Source organism: Prionailurus bengalensis, chromosome A3 (genome assembly GCF_016509475.1).
Source record: "Prionailurus bengalensis isolate Pbe53 chromosome A3, Fcat_Pben_1.1_paternal_pri, whole genome shotgun sequence".
Classification (NCBI taxonomy): domain Eukaryota; kingdom Metazoa; phylum Chordata; class Mammalia; order Carnivora; family Felidae; genus Prionailurus; species Prionailurus bengalensis.
The window spans coordinates 118,914,399-118,932,042 of NC_057354.1; the positions used below are offsets into that span (position 1 = coordinate 118,914,399).

General features: G+C 48.8%; 2 protein-coding genes across 17 annotated transcripts; one reads left to right on the forward strand and one right to left on the reverse strand.

Moving 5' to 3' along the window:
• Positions 1-109: 109 nt before the first annotated feature.
• On the reverse strand, positions 110-5,070 carry ATRAID (all-trans retinoic acid induced differentiation factor). The gene is made up of 7 exons (XM_043604309.1): positions 4,667-5,070; positions 3,853-3,974; positions 1,577-1,648; positions 1,294-1,365; positions 1,072-1,193; positions 674-771; positions 110-451 (listed from the first exon to the last, which is right to left on the reverse strand). Exons 1-7 carry the CDS (start codon positions 4,763-4,765, stop codon positions 347-349), a joined length of 690 nt encoding a protein of 229 aa, XP_043460244.1. The 5' UTR covers positions 4,766-5,070; the 3' UTR covers positions 110-346.
• SLC5A6 (solute carrier family 5 member 6) lies at positions 3,851-16,647 on the forward strand. Of its 16 annotated transcripts, none has more exons than XM_043604295.1 (19): positions 4,062-4,499; positions 5,544-5,610; positions 6,198-6,376; positions 7,932-8,016; positions 8,664-9,335; positions 9,687-9,752; positions 10,088-10,139; positions 10,516-10,583; positions 10,902-11,056; positions 11,478-11,618; positions 11,824-11,953; positions 12,520-12,608; positions 13,037-13,149; positions 13,496-13,563; positions 13,977-14,063; positions 14,211-14,392; positions 14,608-14,711; positions 14,967-15,085; positions 15,434-16,647. In XM_043604295.1, exons 5-19 carry the CDS (start codon positions 8,943-8,945, stop codon positions 15,584-15,586), a joined length of 1,920 nt encoding a protein of 639 aa, XP_043460230.1. In that variant the 5' UTR covers positions 4,062-4,499; positions 5,544-5,610; positions 6,198-6,376; positions 7,932-8,016; positions 8,664-8,942; the 3' UTR covers positions 15,587-16,647. The 16 variants fall into 16 exon arrangements, with proteins under 16 accessions (XP_043460241.1, XP_043460230.1, XP_043460227.1 ...); XM_043604303.1 differs by having other exon boundaries at positions 4,064-4,499; positions 14,967-15,082; XM_043604294.1 differs by lacking the exon at positions 4,062-4,499 and adding an exon at positions 5,168-5,359.
• The last annotated feature ends 997 nt before the right edge of the window (positions 16,648-17,644 follow it).

Sequence of the window (17,644 nt, forward strand, 5' to 3'; positions counted from 1 at the left end):
CTGAAAAACAACCGACTAGTCCAAAGCACTCTCTCCCACTCCAAGAAACACACAAATCCACGACGTCTTTCCCTAAAAAATAAGAAAATTAAAAAAACAAAAAAAGAACGACAAGTAAAGATGTTTATTATAGTCAAGCACAAATGGGGCACCGGTCCTTGTCCACTCCTGGACTGCAGTGTCCACAACACCCCAAAGCTATGCAACTTCCCATCTTCCTGCCAAATGGCGGCTTCATCCTTGAGGAGGATCTGCTGGCCACCATGCCTGTCTAGGTAGAAAATCTCCCTGGCTGGGCTAAGGCAGATCAAGATAATCTTTAAGTCAGTAGGAAGACCTATGCAGTTCATGAAGCCTTGGCTTTTCGGCGTTGGGTCCCCCAAAGCAGAATGGAGACGGATAATGTGGTGGATCCCAGAATACCGAAGAACATAAGCAGTGAGAAGGAGCCCTGTGAATGACAGACCAAAAAAACTTCATACAGCGTTTCATCAAGGACTACATCCTAACAGCTATTTCTTTCCTAGTATACCAATCCCCTTACCCAGGGCAATTCTCTTAGAGTTTCCTTCTCTAGATGATTTGCATCAGTTCTGGTCTTATGGCTCTTCTTTCAAAGAGGTTCTTCCTTATGCATTTCTCCTATTCCTAATAAGAAGGCCTAATTCCTCACCTGGCGCATACACTTGTAGCCATGGAAGCCGTCAGCACAGACACATTGCAAGAGACCTGGACCATCAGGTACACAGGATCCATTCTCAGGACACATTTCTGGGAGCCAGAGAGAAACAGAGAAAATCACTGGATCTCATCATGTAGATTTCTCGAATATCTGCTTCAACTTAGATTCATTCTCTCAATTATTTCTAGGTCAAAGTAGAAGAAAGAAGATTTCAGATAAACAGAACACAACAACAATAATAAAATGCATCTTATGACCTTTCCTTTCAAGGTGTTAGAGCTTCAGAAACTTGAACAAGAGGCACGTACGCAACTTTACTGTTGGACCTAAAATGGGGAGTAGACGTGAAGAAAGGCAGTTCCTAGAAGGATGGAAGTGAGACAACATACCTTGGTCCCCCGTGCTGTTGCAAAGGTTCCTTTGTCCTTGACAGGTTTGGTTGTTCATATAAAAGGTGACAGTATTCCAGGCATTAATACCTCCAGGACAGCTGACATCTTGTGGCAGTATCCTGAACACAACACAGGCAGTCATAACACACAGCCCCAAATTGCTGCGCTCACAGCACTGTCCCTTTTTGGTTCTCTCCCACACCCTGTACCCTTACTCACAGAGTCTGGAGCTGGGTAAAGCCACGGAAAATGTTGGCCAAGTCATCCTCGAGGGGGTTTGCTTGCAGGTCTCTGCAAAGCATACGTTGTTAGCACTGTGCTCTAGGAAAACACTCTACTTCCATTTACACATCTTCCTGGACTGGCAATCCAGTTCTTATTCTGAGTTGCCCACGTTCGACATTAATATTCAAACATCTTTTTAGAAGTTCATCCTTAAAGACTTTTCCCATCACCCTTTCACCATAGTGGCCCTTTGGAGGGAGGATAACCAACCACTTACATGATGACAGCAGTATGTGCCTGAGGAAAGTTTGGACCAGGGTCCTTCAGAGAACAGTTCTGGAGATCCAGCCTGAGGAAATAACCAGTACAATTATGTCTCTCTTCTTCATTCATGGTAAACTAATACAACCCTTTTTACAGCTAATATTAAGTGAACGCGGCTGTGTTCAGGGCCACACACTACATGCTGTGGCATATGTTTTAATCTGCACTGTCCCATTGTCACCATTAGTTACATGTAGCTATTTAAGTGAAAAAAATTCAGTTTCTCATTTGCACTAGCCATATTTCAAGTATTCAGTAACCACTCCCCTTGTGATCAGTGACTACTGTATTGGAAAGTACAGATATGGACCAGTTCCATCATAGCAGAAAGTTTTATTGGACGGTGCTGTTCTCATCAGTATACCTATGCATCTGTGCCTGTATTGGAAGAAATTTGTTTCTTGTCTAGGTTAGTGAATCTCACGTTGTATTATGATTCTCAGATTCACAAAGGGCCTTCAAATGGGAAAAAAAAATGCAAGTCACATAAATGAAAGTCTTTTCCAAGTGCATTTTCTTTTCTTTAATTTTAAGTGTTTATTTTTGAGAGAGAGAGAGAGAGAGAGAGAGAGAGAGAGAGAGTGAGTGCAAGTAGGGTAGGGGCAGAGAGAGCAGGAGACACAGAATCTGGAGCAGACTCCAGGCTCTGAGCTGTTAGCACAGAGCCCAATGCAGGGCTTGAACCCACTAACAGTGAGATCATGACCTGAGCTGAAGTCAGATGCTTAACTTACTGAGCACCCAGGTGCCCCTCCAAATGCATTTCTACCATAGATTGGAGATAAATTACTGGATGTTAAGGACCATGTCACGTTATTTTTTCTTCACTATCTATTGCTAGTTCCTTTATTTTTCAAATATTTACTGAGTACCTACTAACTGCAAAACTTGGGAGAATAAAAGAAAACCCTCAGTATCTTAGCTTTCAAGTGGCTTACAACGTAGCAGAGGAAGACCGTAACCAAAAATTTAAAAGCAATATAAACATTAAATTATGATATGAAAGAAATCACAGGAAAGTATATAAATAATTTTAAGTGGTACAAACACTAAGGATTAGAGGAAGTAAAAAAATGAGATATTACCCTGGTATTTGGTAGTAGCGAGCATTCACAGAAGATGCTGGAATTAAAGTATGAATATGTTTTAATTTGGTGGAGGAAGGACATTTCAGGTAAGGAGAGAGGCCTGAACAAAGAAAACAAAAGTGGAATGCTTTTGTAAGTAGGCAAGTCTGGCTGAAGCCAGACCCTTGTGAAGGATTTTAGTGGACAAATAATTGGGAAAAAATGTTGGGAAGGTGGATTGAAACCAATCTGCGGTGGTTTATGGTTTGAACTTTATCCTGAGGGCAACAGACAATTAAATTTTAAAAATGGAGGGATAATGGGGAAAAAATGGTTTTCAGATAGTTTCCTATAAGGAAGTATTTAGGTAATTAGAGGAGGAAGAGAATGGAAGACAGATGACATTTATGATTTTGAAGTGAGGGTGCTCTCAAAAGGAAATGCTTAATAGAAAGCTAGAGGTGCCCATGTGTACAGCTTGGAGAGAAGGCCAAGGATACTAAAAGAGATCTAGTTTTGGGAGACACCTGCGTGGTGGTTATAGCTGAAGTCATGAGAATAGGTGGAGCCTCAAAAGCATAAAGGGAGTAAACACAGAGACTAATGTTCATAAGGGATGAAAGAGGAATTTGCCTCAAAGACAAACTTGAATTAATTGGAAGGGAAGAAAATTCTGTTAGCATCGTGCCTTGGAGGCTAAGGGAGTCATTTCATGGAGACACACAGTGAATAATCCAGAGTTGAAAACAAACAAGAGAACAAAGCTTCTTTTAAAAGAAAGCCATAAAAGCCTTTTTTTTTTTAAGTGGGTAAAAATTATGACTTCTATGCAGTTTCAACTGCATAGAAGAATAACAGGGTTGTTTAGCTAAAAATGCTACTAACACATTTAAAAGCATGAGAATCACACGGTTCATGAGTTCGAGCCCCATGCACTGTGGAGCCTGCTTGGTATTCTCTCTTCTCTCTACCCCTCCCTGGCTCACTCTCTGTCTCTCTCTCAAAATAAACAAACTTAAAAAAAAATTTTTTTTAAAGTGTGAGAATCATGGCTTGGATGTCTCCAAAATAGGCACCAATATTTATCCCAATAGCCAATCAGGTAAGCCTTTAAGAATCCAGTTCCAGAACTCTTCCAGTATCCAGGGTTGTCTTCTCTCACCCCAGGATGGTGCCCTTCTGATTCAGGCAGCAGCGGGCCTGCAGCATTAGCTCCGGTGTCTGCTTACAATAAAGCGCCACTTCTGACAAATTTCGCACACTCCCTGGACACTGGATGCATATCTGCAGAGGAGAGAAAACGATTAGGATTCCAGAAAGAAAAACCAAGAACAAGCAGGGGTCAAAAGTTAACTACCAGTACACTCTTCAAAATTCCTTTAACAATGGGCAGGTAGGTGTCCTATCTTTATGTCAAGTTTGACTAGGAGATGCATTTCTTCGCCTAGAGCCAGGAGCCAAATCAGCACACTAGAGACTTTCTGTACCAGAGCTCACCCAGGACAGGCCCTCGTCTTCGAGGATCACCATTCGACAATATTTATTATGCCCTATCCAGTGACTTCTCAATCTGACAGACCCGGTTTGGCCAGGTATAAAAGCACTGCAGGTATACAAAGAAGTCATCAAGCATTACAGAAAGTACAGTCCTGCCAGGGCACGATATACGGCATTCGCGCGTGACGAGGGTGAGGTACAGTCAGACGACTCGTCGGTAGAAGAACAATTTACAATTATTCAAAAGAGCAAGGAGATCAAATTTTAAAGGTCCACGTCAGCAAGGCGAGGTCACTGGGGGACCTACGCAGCGTGAGTACACGGGAGCGGGAGCCGGCGGGGCTACAGCGAGGGAAGCCTCAGGGACGAAACCGTCGCCACCGGCGGGCTGGGGAGAGCCGAGAGACCAGGGCGGGCGAGCGCGAAACAAGGCTGCCCAGGAACTATGCTGCAGTCCGACCTCTAACTTGTTTCTGTACCTCGGGTAGCGCCAGGGCCCTTTTCGCGCCCACAACAAGGAGCACGGCAGCTGCCCAAGGCACCAGGTTCGAAGGACTACCCGGCCCGCGAGGAGCCATTTTTCGCTCCCTTTGTCCTTCTCAGCGCCTCGCGAGATTTGCGCGTGTGGCTCCGCCCTCCTCGGGTGTGACCCAGTCGGCCCGAAGCGGGCTGGGGGATTGCTGCGGGTTGAGGAGGTCAGAGCTCTTTTCAGTGCGTCCCAGTGCCCGTTAGAGAGGACTGGCCAACCCCCTCTCCTTTCCCCCGTTAGCGAAGGCCTCCCAGCCGCCGCTCTCTCAGCTCCGCGTTCCTCGCTTCCGGATGCCGAGGTCGCGTCACCGCAGCGATTTGCAGCTCCCTCCGCCCTCAGTAAACATGGCGGCGCCACGCGAGGCGGCCAGGGGGCGGGCCCCGCTGTCACTCAGCCGGCAGGTGGCAGGCCAGGCTTTGCCACCGCCGCCGCACTCAACCGTGGAGACCCGGCAAATGGGGCGGGCCGGCGCCAGGGGGCCAGTGCCCAAAGGCTACCGAGAGTGGCGCCGAGGCAGGGAGGGGCGGGGCGAGTCGGCCCCCCTCGTGGAGGCGCGGGAAGATCTGAGTTGCGAGCCTCGTGGTGCTAGTGGTTAAGCCACCTCACGTGTGGAGGGAAGGCGGGAAGCCAGCAAATAAAGAGGGTAAGGGTGATGGAGGAGCGAAGAGTGAAGGGCAAACCCCGGCGGGAGGAGATGAGCCTGGGGACGTCCTGGGCACCCTGGCCCCGTCACCTCAGTCAGGAGACCGCGTGGCTGTCGGAGCTTGGTGAGGAGAGAGGGGCGGGACACGCGCTTCGCTGCCTTCTTATCTCCTTTCCCTTCCCAGAAAAACGGGCTGATGCTGATCACGAGAAAAACGACTGGACTCTCTTAGCCCTGGCTGAGCCACGGAGGTAAGGGAAAGGCGAACGCTCCCCGAGGGTGGCCCTGGGGAGCCCCGCGTCCGAAGGGACTGCGTGGTGCCTTTGCTGAGGGCCAGGCAAAAGCTCATCAAAGCTAACTCCTCTAGAGTGGCCCCCCGGGCTTCCCTTGCACTTATCCACGGGCACGTGGACTCTCCTAAAAGGATTTACTTTCAGCCGGCGGCACGTTCTCTAAGGCTTTGGTAGTTATTAGCATTTTAATGAGGGTACTAAACCCTTTCAGACCTTGAGGAATTCTAGGCACAAGGACAGATTTTGAAGGAATCTTTTTAAGGCAGTGGGTCCTGCGGTGGCCCCATTTGCCTTTTGTAGGAGTCCAGGCAGTTCAGCGCAGGCAGGGGTTGGGGGGATAGGGTGGTGTAAGTGATTCTCTTCCCTTTCTGTGTGTGTTGTAGTTTTAAGAAGGAGTCTCACAGTCCACTATTTGTGCCTTGTGTGTTTCAGTTTTAGTGACACAACTCAGCTCTTACTTTTGGCTCCCATTGTCTCAGATGCGAGTCCATGGGCTTTACAATGGTGTAGAGTTTTTGGAAAGCCACTAACTCTCCTGTTCCTAGAATCAGAATCCTGTCTAAGGAACACTTCTAACCCTAACCCTAACCCTAACTGGGTCAGGTTTTACCTGTCTTGCCTGCCTCTCTTCAGCCTTCTGGGAAGGTTCTCTGCACCTCATGCTAATAGAATTCTATCAAGAAGCTCCACCAATTTACCCCAGAAGTAGAGGGTCACCAGTTCTGTAAGTCTGTGTTCTAGTCTATACCGAGACTTTTTTCCTTTCTGTAACCGCTCTGTCTTTGTCACTAACCCTACATGTTCTTTTTTTTTTTTTTTTTTTTTTAATGTTTACTTATTTGAGAGAGAGAGAAGAAAGCAAGCAGGACAGAGAGAGAGGGAGACAGAGGCTACACATTCTTATTTGCATACAGCAGACACCATCTCTTACTCCTAGTATTTTTCATCACCTCTGTCATAGTCAAATTTGCCAAAGAGGAGCCGCAGGGAATCTTTAGGTTAAACCAGAGGGACCTGGTGGGAACGCTTTTTTGGGAACTAACATTTGAGACTCGTAGAACATGTGATCCAAGAGTTGCCGGCTCTGATTTCCTATCTTTGTTGGGTCCACGAGGTTCAGAGTTCAGGTTTGGTCTGTGTAAGGCTGTATCTTGCCAGCTAGGCAACATCTGCCCAAGAACACAGTGTGGGAGAACCATAAGACAGCCAGGCTGATCTTTCTCCTAGTGGGCAAGCACAGAAGACATAGGTTATATTAATGTGTGTCTAGACTAGTTTAAATCTAAACTTTGTTCTGCGAATGACTGACTGCAATTAATGTTCTGCTCCTACCCTGGTTCTAGGAATAGTAAGGATGTCCCCCTCCCCCCAGGTGAATCACCTGTCATACCTGCAGTTAGTGCTCTTTCGTTCTCCTTTATTTTGTATTGTGCCCTGTAACCTTAGGCAAGTTATTTGTCTAACTCTGCTTCCTTGAGAATCAGAGAATGTTTGTGGAAAGTGCATAAACTGAGGCATGGTGTTTTAAAAGTGATAGTAATGGTTACTTTTTCCTTATTTATCATTATTGGAGTTTTTGAAGTTCACGGCATACCGCTGGGTTACAAAAAGTGAGATGCTTCACTAAGAAAATGTAAAAAAGAGATACTGAAAACAACATTACCTGTCATCATTTAGGCTATCTAAAAATCTAACATGCTGTGGTATTTTCTCCATATCAGTGAGAATCTCACAGATATTCTTTGAAGACATTATGGTATAAATGAAGAGTGGCTGGATGGGAATCACCAGACTTGAGCTCTGATCTGGACTGACAATAATTAGCTCTGTGGTTTTTGGAAAGATCACTTGAATCACTGAGCCTCGGTGTCTTTGTTGGTAACGAGGGGTCGTAATAGTGATCTTTTAATATTCCTTTAAGTTTTGAAGTGTATAATCTTGTCCTTGTTCTGAGGATAATGCTATATTCTTGAGGATTAGTATTTTCTGTGCAGGAGTCAGAAAAGCAACTTTCCCATTTCTCTCAGCTCCTTCTTTGTAATTCCCTTTAGCACACAGTGCCAAGTGTGACTTACAGCGAAAGCCTAATCCAGCTAGGAATGCTGTTGAATGTGAGCTCCCTGTTCCCCATTCTGGAATCTCTAGGACTGAGCTAGAGTTTGGGGGCCATAGGGTGATAGGGCCATTTGGATCACATTGGTTCCTTAAAGCGGCCAGAACAAATAACTGCTGAACTTCACTTCACCCCTAATTCCCGATTTCACCTCCACCACTTACAGAGCCAGACTCTCAGCTTCTGCCCAGCTCTAGACACACACAGCTTCTCCAGGCAGCGCTGCCTCTGAACAGGGATTACTTCTCTAGGTAGGTGTCTACCTCAGGAGGATAGGAGCACTCTCCCCAGCTGCCCTTGCCCCAGCTCCCTGGCTGATCTGCTTTTCTATAATCATAAGTTGAACTCCTGGCTCCAGCGTGTTACCCTCTCACTTTTGAATTGTATCACTCTTCCCAGATCTGCTATTGACTGTTGTGTTACAGGGAGGAGCTGGGAGGTGGGTGGCAGGAGAAAGCAAAGTGGTTGGCCTGGGGATGCCTGGAATGGAGTTTGGGCTTCCATGAAGGTAATCTAACTAGGGATCAGGGCTAAGAAGGCGTCCTGTTAGGAAGCTGACACTAGGAATATGGGAGGTGGGGGCTGAGGCTAGGGGAAATAGAGGAAGCCATGCTGTTATTGGTCTCCATTTCTTCTTCCCTGCTGGGCTGTGGCGCCAGGTTGGGGTCTGCTGGCTTAGTACATTGTAGTGACTGGGTCTGTGCCTGCAGGTGGGGGCAGGGAAATTTTTTGAGAAGAAATGTGGGCTCGAGTTGATTTTTCTTTTGTTACTGGGGTGGAGACCTAAGAAAGTTTTTATATTTCTCAGCTGTGTCTGCCCAAAACGGTCTTAGCCAAATAGTTGTCTCCTGGCTGTCTCACTCTGTTGCTTCTTTCCTCCCCTACCAAACCATACCAGGACCTCCAGATCTCCAAGGGCTGTACAGAACTGGCTGGTCCAAGTTTGATGGTTGTTGGATACACAGGCCTGAGGGCAGATGCGCATGAAGGCAAGATAGGCCTGACTAGGAGCTGATTCCTTTGCAACTCACCTTGGACAATGTCACTTGGTGGAGGAGAAGGACTGTGAGATCGTGGCCGGAAGCCAGGTTGTAGCCACTTGCCTGCCGTTGCCCAGCTGAGTGGCAGCCCAGAGCCCAGGAGCAGCAAGTGACTGTAGGTCACAGACACAGTGAAGATGAGTGTGGGGGTTAGCACCTCTACTCCCCTGCTTCCAGCCTCAGACACAGATGTGGTCACATCTGCCTTCTCCCTTGTGGACTATGTGGTGTTTGCCCTGCTGCTGGTTCTTTCCCTTGCCATTGGGCTCTACCATGCCTTTCGTGGCTGGGGCCGGCATACTGTTGGCCAGCTGCTCATGGCAGACCGCAAAATGGGCTGTCTTCCTGTGGCTCTGTCGCTGCTGGCCACCTTCCAGTCAGCTGTGGCCATTCTGGGTGTGCCGTCCGAGATCTACCGATTTGGGACCCAGTATTGGTTCCTGGGCTGCTGCTATTTCCTGGGGCTGGTGATCCCTGCACACGTCTTCATCCCTGTCTTCTACCGCCTGCATCTCACCAGTGCCTATGAGGTGAGCAGAGAGGAAGGGAGGAGCACATAGGACCACCAGGGTCAGAGATGGAAAGGAGGAAGAGGGCACATACAAGGGATCTGGGCCCCTGGACCTTTTCTGCCTAATTAGAGTGATGGGACACATCATGTGTTTCCAAGTTCTTTCTGGGTGAAGTCAGGTGGGAGTGGGGAGAGAAGGAAGGTACTGTGAATGGAGGCCCAGAGTGGATAGGAGTTGAATATTCCTTCATGTTCCTGGACTTCTTGAGGGATGCTGTGTGTGAATTGTGGGGGTAGAGTGGGGAGGAATGCCTTTAAATGTATAAAGATGTCTACAATTATATGTCTATATCTGCATATTTCTATCTAGTATCTGGAGCTCCGCTTCAATAAGGCTGTGCGGATTTGTGGGACCGTGACCTTCATCTTTCAGATGGTAAGTGGAAATGAAGGTAGAATTTGAGCCTGGGATATGGTAGGGGGACCCAAACTCAGGCATTCTGAAGCACTCTGAGCTTCCTCTGCTCTCAGGCAGGATTAAAGGTCCTGCAAGGTGTCAGTGTCCCTGAAGCCACCAGAGGCATCCTGTTTCCTATTCCTTCTGGTTCCAGCACAGTCAGTATGGTGGCAGCAAGCTAACATTTGGAAGAAGGGAAAGGAAAGTGAGCCTAGATGAAGGGAGGCCATTAGGAGCTGAGGTCCATCTTTTCTCCTTTCCGTACCCACCCTCATTTCCCCTCCCCCTCACATTCTCTTTTCCATACCTGATAGGTGATCTACATGGGGGTTGTGCTCTATGCACCATCGTTGGCCCTCAATGCAGGTGAGGAGTCACAGCCCCTGGCTGTCAGCCACAGCAGGCTGGGAAAACACCTTTGGGAGGGGCAGGTAGAGGAGAGTGTGCAGAAAAGAATCTGACCTTGGCCGGGGAGTTATTTCACTGCATGGGCCCTTGGCTTGTCTCTGCCGGAGGTGGAAGCACCTTGGTTCACCTCACTTGAAAGCTAATCAGACATTACCATGTCTCGTCTGAATTGGTTAATCAGTACCTTTTGGTGGGGTTCGAACATTTTTTTCGATTATAATGAATGATTTATTACATCCTTGATGACTGCACGTTTCATGTCTTACTGGGTTTTTTTCTAGTCTCTGGGAAACCCTCTTCTAAAGACAGAATTGTGGTTTTTACTTGTTTGCAGTGACTGGCTTTGATCTGTGGCTGTCAGTGCTGACCCTAGGCATTGTCTGTACTATCTACACTGCTTTGGTAAGTGTGGTGAATCTTAAAAGAGAGAGGGGAAGAGGTCAAGTAAGGAGGGGAGATGGGAAGAAAAAGAAGGGATGAGGTAAAAATGTAGGTGGGAAGGTGGGATGGAGTTTTAGAGTGGGATGAAATAATACGTAGGAGATGCGATAGGACTTTGGTGGGAAGTGGGACGTAGGAGAGGGGACGGCATACTGAAGGTAGGGGGTGGGGTGGGAATTAGGCCCCTGGTGGTATAGTGCCCTTGCTGGTGGTCGGGTGTCTTAATTTGTGGATGGTTTTAAAGACATCTGTGTCAGGTATGCTTTCTTTTCCCTGCAGGGTGGTCTGAAGGCAGTCATCTGGACAGATGTGTTCCAGACGCTGGTCATGTTCCTAGGGCAGCTGGTGGTTATCATTGTGGGATCAACCAGGGTGGGCGGCTTGGGGAATGCGTGGGAAGTGGCTTCCCAGCATGGCCGCATCTCTGGGATTGAGTAAGTGTACCCCTTCCCCTGGCTGGGGTCTGTAGTGCCTCTGAGCCAAGCCCATCCTAGAACCTGAACTCAGGGCTGTAGTAAGCAGAGGACAAGCTGTGTAAGCCTTAGGTGGCATCACTGAGATGGGTGGGAAGCTGGCACTGCAGAGATTGAGGGTGATCACAGGAATCTGGCTGGAGGGTAAGGAGGGGCAGGATGTTTTTGGTACTTGGAATGAGGCTGTGGGTTGGAGGGATAGAACCCTTCCTCCATCTTGCTGTACCATCTCTCGTGTCCACCCAGTTCTTGCCTTCGGTAGCTCCTTGGCCCTTGCAGCAGCGTCTGTGCTCTGCTTTCCTCTGACCCTCATTGTAAGAGTGCGAGGAAGGCTGAGACTGTTGGGGGCTATGCCACAGTGACCATTTGACATCTGTTGCAGGCTGAATCCAGATCCTTTTGTACGGCACACTTTCTGGACGTTGGCTTTTGGGGGTGTCTTCATGATGCTCTCCTTGTATGGGGTGAACCAGGCTCAGGTGCAGCGCTACCTCAGTTCCCGCACGGAGAAGGCTGCTATACTGTGAGTGCAGGGACAGGAAGACCAGGGAGCAGGGGCTAGAGAAGATGGTGGGACCCTGTTCTATGGGGCAGTTGGGTGGGGGCATGATGCCAGAACGCAAACATACCCATTGGGGTCAGGATACAGGTTTGCCTTTTGGAACTTGGGGACATGCCTGAAGATGTCTATTAACAGTCTCTGTTTCCTTGGCACTGGTGTCTTGCAGCTCCTGCTATGCAGTCTTCCCTTGCCAGCAGGTGGTCCTCTGCATGAGCTGTCTCATTGGCCTGGTCATGTTTGCCTATTACCAGAAGTATCCCATGAGCACCCAGCAGGCTCAAGCAGCCCCTGACCAGGTGAGAAGGCCTCCCTGGCACTCTTCTGTGCCCATGAGGGCCAACCTAGGCCCCCAAGAGGAGTGTCTGGTTGGCTGCAGAAAGGACTCCCACCCTGGGTAAGAAATGGATGTAAGTGGCTTTTCACTGTGGGATTCTACAATCTGGCACATGAGGGTCCCAGTTCCCAGTATCACCTAATCACAGTGCTCACCCTGCTGGGGTGGGGACCTACCTTTATTGGCTCACCACGATGCACCATGTGATGCGCTTTGCTAGGAGCTGTCACGTACCCGGTCTCGTCTAATCCCCACAACAGCCTCATTTTATAGAATGGAAAAAAGTCATCAGGGTGGCCCACATGCTCGTCACACTGCTAATTGGGCATGGCTGGGGTGCGAACTGTGTTCTGTCTCCAGAGCCCATTTTTTTCTACTTCCTGTGGGTCACCTTCAGTGCTTAGCGCCCTTCTTAATCACCGGGTTTCCGTAGGCTGGCAGGGGCACATGTAGGGGGCTTCTCACATGTCTTGCCCTGGGGAAGGGCTCCTCTCTCAAGAGAGCTGTGCACTTCTGCTCTGCCTGCAGTTCGTCCTGTATTTTGTGATGGATCTCCTGAAAGGCCTGCCGGGCCTGCCTGGGCTCTTTGTTGCCTGCCTCTTCAGTGGTTCCCTCAGGTACCTTCTTTGACCATTTTCCTCAGGCTTGGTGCAGCTGATCCCTGCTTGACACAAGGTGACAGGTGGAGGAGGGGATCTCTCTGAGTTTCTCAATGTGCCCTTTTATCTGTGGATGATGAGGGACAGCTTATCTGTGTAGGAGAGAGCATATCATCTTCCAGGAGATGCCCCCCTTTTGGTGAAAGATTCTTCTTTTTATGACACCAGGAATTGATTCTACTTGATCAAAATCTGTACCCTACTCAGAAAAGGACAGGTGTCCTTGCCTTCCAGGCCTCTTCCTCGGCTGCCAACTGTGAGGATGGCTTCTGGCTGCATATGTTTTCTCCTGCCTTTAGAGTGCTACTCCCTTAGTAGGGCCCCTGGTGGTTTTGCCTCTCAGCTCTCAGAGTCAGCACAGCTCATCTTTTTCTTCCTTCTTTCAGCACCATATCGTCTGCTTTTAATTCATTGGCAACTGTTACGATGGAAGATCTGATCCGACCCTGGTTCCCTCAGTTCTCTGAAGTCCAGGCCATCATGCTTTCCAGAATCCTCGGTGGGATTATGCTTCCTCATCTTTTCAGTTGTATTCTTTCTAAGACACACCTGAAGCACTGTCATCAATCAGTCTGCTTGACGGCACCGGCTTTAGCCTTGGCTTGGCGCTTGCCACATGAAGCACACAACCTTGTTTATTATCTCAGGGCATTTCCTGGGAAGGTCTCTGAGTCCCATAAGCGTGAGGACCGGGTGGGAGGGACCTGGAGCTGGGGCAGGAGGTAATATACCCTGTTTCCAGGGACACAGAGGTAGCGGTTTGGGGAAGGAGCTTTCCTCTGCTTTTTCTTCTTTTAGTTCTATTTACTTACCTCTGCGTGTTTTCTCCCTTTTTTTTCCCCCAGCGTTTGGCTATGGGCTACTTTGTCTGGGAATGGCCTATATTTCTTCTCAGATGGGACCTGTGCTGCAGGTAAGGACTATGCAGAAAAGAAAGCAATTGTTAAGGGAGATAAGGAGGTGATTGAGATGGGAAGTTGAGGAATACCACTGATGTGAAGGGAATGGTATAGGGATGGGTGTCAAAAATTCATCTTTGATGGACCACCTTTAGCTGTGAGTAGCCTTCTCCAGAGTCATTCCCAGGTCCTTGTTGGCTCAGACATCTGGGGATTATTTTAGCCTCAGAGGAGAACCCACAGCACATTTCCTTACCCATATGCCTTTTGGAATCCTGCATTCTAACATTTTCACGTAGAAGACACAGATCTGACAAGGGGGGCGCTGAGCCATTGGCGGGTGGCTGTACTCTACATTGGTGAGGCTGGGGGGTCTCTGAGCCTGAATAGTCTCTGTTATTTTTTTCTTCAACCCTATCCTCCGCAGGCAGCACTCAGCATCTTTGGCATGGTTGGGGGGCCGCTGCTCGGACTCTTCTGTCTTGGGATGTTCTTTCCTTGTGCCAACCCTCCTGTGAGTGACCGTCTGGCTCCACAATCGTTTACAGGGGTGGGCCTGGGGAATGGCTTGGCAAGGCTCTCCCCGTGAGTTCTGGGAACTGGTGTGAAGGTTTATTAGGGCTGGCATCATAACTGGAGAATGTGCTGTGTCTCTGGGCAGGGTGCCATTGTGGGCCTATTGGCTGGACTTGTCATGGCCTTCTGGATTGGCATTGGGAGCATAGTGACCAAGATGGCCTTTGGCGTGGCACCTTCTCCCTCTAATATATCCAGCTTTTCCCTGCCTAGTAACCTGACCACCGTTGCCATGACCACACTGATGCCCTCAACCACTCACTCCAGGTGAGTTGGGGTTCACTCACTTTCTACTTGGGGAGAATAGCTCATTTTTGAGGGGTTTCCCAGGGGCCTTGCTAAGGGATGGACCACCAGAGTCCTCAGGGCAATGTTGAGAGTTGGGTCCCAAGACCCTAGGACAGTGTAGGTGGGTGGAACCAGGTCCCTGAGGAATGCCCTGTCAGTAAATTGCTAACTATCCTTATTCCTGTTCTCCCCAGGCCTACAGGACTGCAACGGTTCTACTCCTTGTCGTATTTATGGTACAGCGCTCACAACTCCACCACAGTCATTGTGGTGGGCCTGATTGTCAGTTGGCTCACTGGTGAGGGCATGTGGGATGGGGGCACAGAGAAGCAAGACAGGCTGAGGGAGGCTAATCAGGGAATCTGGACTCTGGGGTAGAACGGACCCTGCCCTCTGGGCTCCTGGGTGTCTTACAGTCAGACTTCTTGGCTGAGCTCTGGGAGGTTGGCAGGAGCTGAGAACTCAGAGCCCCAAGAACAGATGGCTTGTTGGGTGTGCACTGGTTACTGAGTAGGAGACTCAGAAGTGCCTTTGCCTTTGCCTTTGCCTTCAGGGGGAATGCGGGGCCGGACCCTGAACCCTCGGACCATTTCCCCAGTGTTTTCAAGACTTGTTGATCTCCTGCCTCTGTCTTGTCAGAAGCGATTTCACTGCAAAAGCTACAGCCAGGTAGCAGCTATGTTGCCCAGATTATACCCTCCCTTACCTCTCCAGATTATTACCAGACCTTCTAGGTTTCCTTCCATCCCTTTCCTTTCTCCCCAGCAAACCTCATTGTTTGCCTGAACCTGGACCGTCCCCCAGCAACCCCCCGGCTTCTACCCATGGGGGAGTGCTGGCTTGGTGGACAGAAGGGTCTCAGCCCGGAGAGGTGCCCAACATGCTGGCCTTTCCTTTCTCCTGCCTCCCTGCTCACCGTGTGCTTTGCTTCTCCCTTTCTCTCCCGCTGCCCCTTGCTGATCTCCCTTCCAGCAAGGATCAAAGCAGTGTCTCATTCCCTTTGGTCTGTGTGTTCTCCAGGATCTCTCGGTGGATACCCCTGCGTTTCCAGAAAAGATGAGTAATGGGATGTTGAAGAATAGCAGAGACAAGGAGGCCATGGCCGTGCCTGAGGAAGGTTCAGCCCACCAGGGGAGCAGCCCCACCTTCATCCTGCAGGAGACCTCACTGTGATCCGAGCTCGGGTCCCAGTCCCGGAGGCAGCCTATAGTAAAGTGATGAGTTATGTGATGCATAATGCAGAGACAATCAAGGACTAGATTACCTAGCCCACCAAAGGACCTTGTTCTTAGATGTTTGGGCTGCAGTAGAAGCCATCATAACATGGGAAGTGTGAGGGCAGGACAGGGTTTTTACTTGTCCCTTGACAGTCTATTCTCTAGAAGACCGGGCTTGCAGTGGACAGGATTTTGCTAGCAAAGGGTATAGAAGCAAATCCTCTGGGGAGCGGGTAATGGCTTCTGATTAATCATCATCAGGATCCTTTGAAGTGAATAGAAACTGCAGTGCTGGTTATCACTGTTCTGGGGCCTGATTTGACAAGGTTGGCCATGTTTACCATTAAATACAAAGCTGCCTTGGCCAGCTGTCACTTCTCTTGCAGTCCTATTTTGAGCATAGTTTCTGTCAGCCACAGAGAGCCCGTGACTACTTTCAGGTTGTCCGTGACACCGAGGCTCCTCTCATTCTTACCTGTCTACCTCCATTCTTGAGGCAGAGGGTTAGTTGTCCCCAAGAGTCCTCTCAGAACAGACCGGTACGGGGTGCCTCGGTGGCTCAGTCAGTTGAGCGTCTTGGCTTTGGCTCAGGTCATGATCTCGCGGTTCATGAGTTTGAGCCCCACATGGGCTCACTGCTGTCAACGTGGATTGTGCTTTGGATCCTCTGTCTCTCCCCTGCTCATGCTTTCAATTTCTCTCTCAAAAAAAAACAAACAAAAAACATTTTAAAAAAAGATTAAAAAAAACCAAAAAGGATCGGTACATTCATCTCCTTTGCATAAAGTTGGGAAGCTTTCTACCTTGCTGCCCGCACCCTCCACCTATGTAATGGGCACTTGGGGACGGGACAGATGTAGATCCAAGAAACCAGGGCATGACCAGGTCCACTGTGGAGTGTGCCACCCACCTGGCACACCACCCTAGTGTCATTTTGTTGTTTGTACTCGTTTCCTTTTGGAGTTTCTTTCCCACATATCTTTGTTCCTAGGAAATAAAAGCTTAATGGGCCTAGAATCGGGGTTCCTGTACTATTTGTTCACAGCTGCTCTGGTTCACTCCAGGCCCGTCCATGGCAGTGATAGAGCCCCTTCTACCCCTGCACAGACTGGCTGTCATGTCTTCAGGGAGCAGCATTGTGCTTATCTGGGTGGAAGATGCACACTCCCTCTGCTGCTGTTCGTTCCCTGCAGCTCAGTCCGTCTCCTGTCCCACCCATCTTGTCCTTGACTGGTACAATCACCGCTGCTCAAATTTTCACTTTGGAGGCTGTTGGGAGACTGCTGCTACTTGCTGGGTGGTGTTAAGCCTGCTTGAGGTTGTCTCTCCTCTCTTCCCCTCACCTGCTTGTGCTCTTTCTCTCAAAATAAATAAACTTAAAAAAAATAATAAAAATAGAACATTGGAGCTGGACTCTTGTGAAGAGCACAGCTCAAGCCCATGTACCCTAGGCCCTCGGTTGGCCTGGTCTTGTCCAACTGCACAGAAGTAACTCTGCATAAGCTCTCCAGGCCCCTCAGGCAGATCTGTGGGAAATGTTTCAGGAAATGCCAAGTTGACTGCCCTGAGGTCTGCCTTCTTGATAGCCCCTCTACCTGGGGGCAAAGGGGGTGCTGCTCCTGGCTGACTACCCCCACGCACCAAGCTATCAGAGTTCTAGATCTAACCAGGCTGTGCTTTGTTCATTTTCAACATGTTTATCCATCACCTACATGCAAGGGCGTTAAAGTTGACCGCCATTTTGCATCCAAGAAAATGACTATGCCACCTCAGGACCCTGCACCAGGTGCCACCATTATTTCAAAGTTGCCTCAGTCCAAAACCCTTGCATGTTAGCAGAGAAAAGAGGAAAAACCACAGGATTCAAAGGTTTCAAGGATTATGACATTTAAGGGGAGAGGGTAAAAACATTTCGTACTCCGTATAAATAATTCAAAGTCCGTAACAGAACAAAGATGCTCTGCTTTTAACAAAGTAAACTTATTTGCACATTTTTAAAGTACCACTTAGGGGG

Excerpts from the sequence above, each read along its gene's own strand:
- SLC5A6 (XM_043604295.1), top strand. The coding sequence starts at position 8,943 with ATGAGTGTGGGGGTTAGCACCTCTACTCCCCTGCTTCCAGCCTCAGAC. Across the intron at positions 11,619-11,823 it reads ACGGAGAAGGCTGCTATACT|CTCCTGCTATGCAGTCTTCC; the intron begins GTGAGTGCAGGG and ends GGTGTCTTGCAG. Across the intron at positions 13,150-13,495 it reads CATGCTTTCCAGAATCCTCG|CGTTTGGCTATGGGCTACTT; the intron begins GTGGGATTATGC and ends TTTTTCCCCCAG.
- ATRAID (XM_043604309.1), bottom strand. The coding sequence starts at position 4,765 with ATGGCTCCTCGCGGGCCGGGTAGTCCTTCGAACCTGGTGCCTTGGGCA. Across the intron at positions 3,975-4,666 it reads GGGCCCTGGCGCTACCCGAG|ATATGCATCCAGTGTCCAGG; the intron begins GTACAGAAACAA and ends TCTCCTCTGCAG. Across the intron at positions 1,366-1,576 it reads GCACATACTGCTGTCATCAT|AGACCTGCAAGCAAACCCCC; the intron begins GTAAGTGGTTGG and ends TATGCTTTGCAG.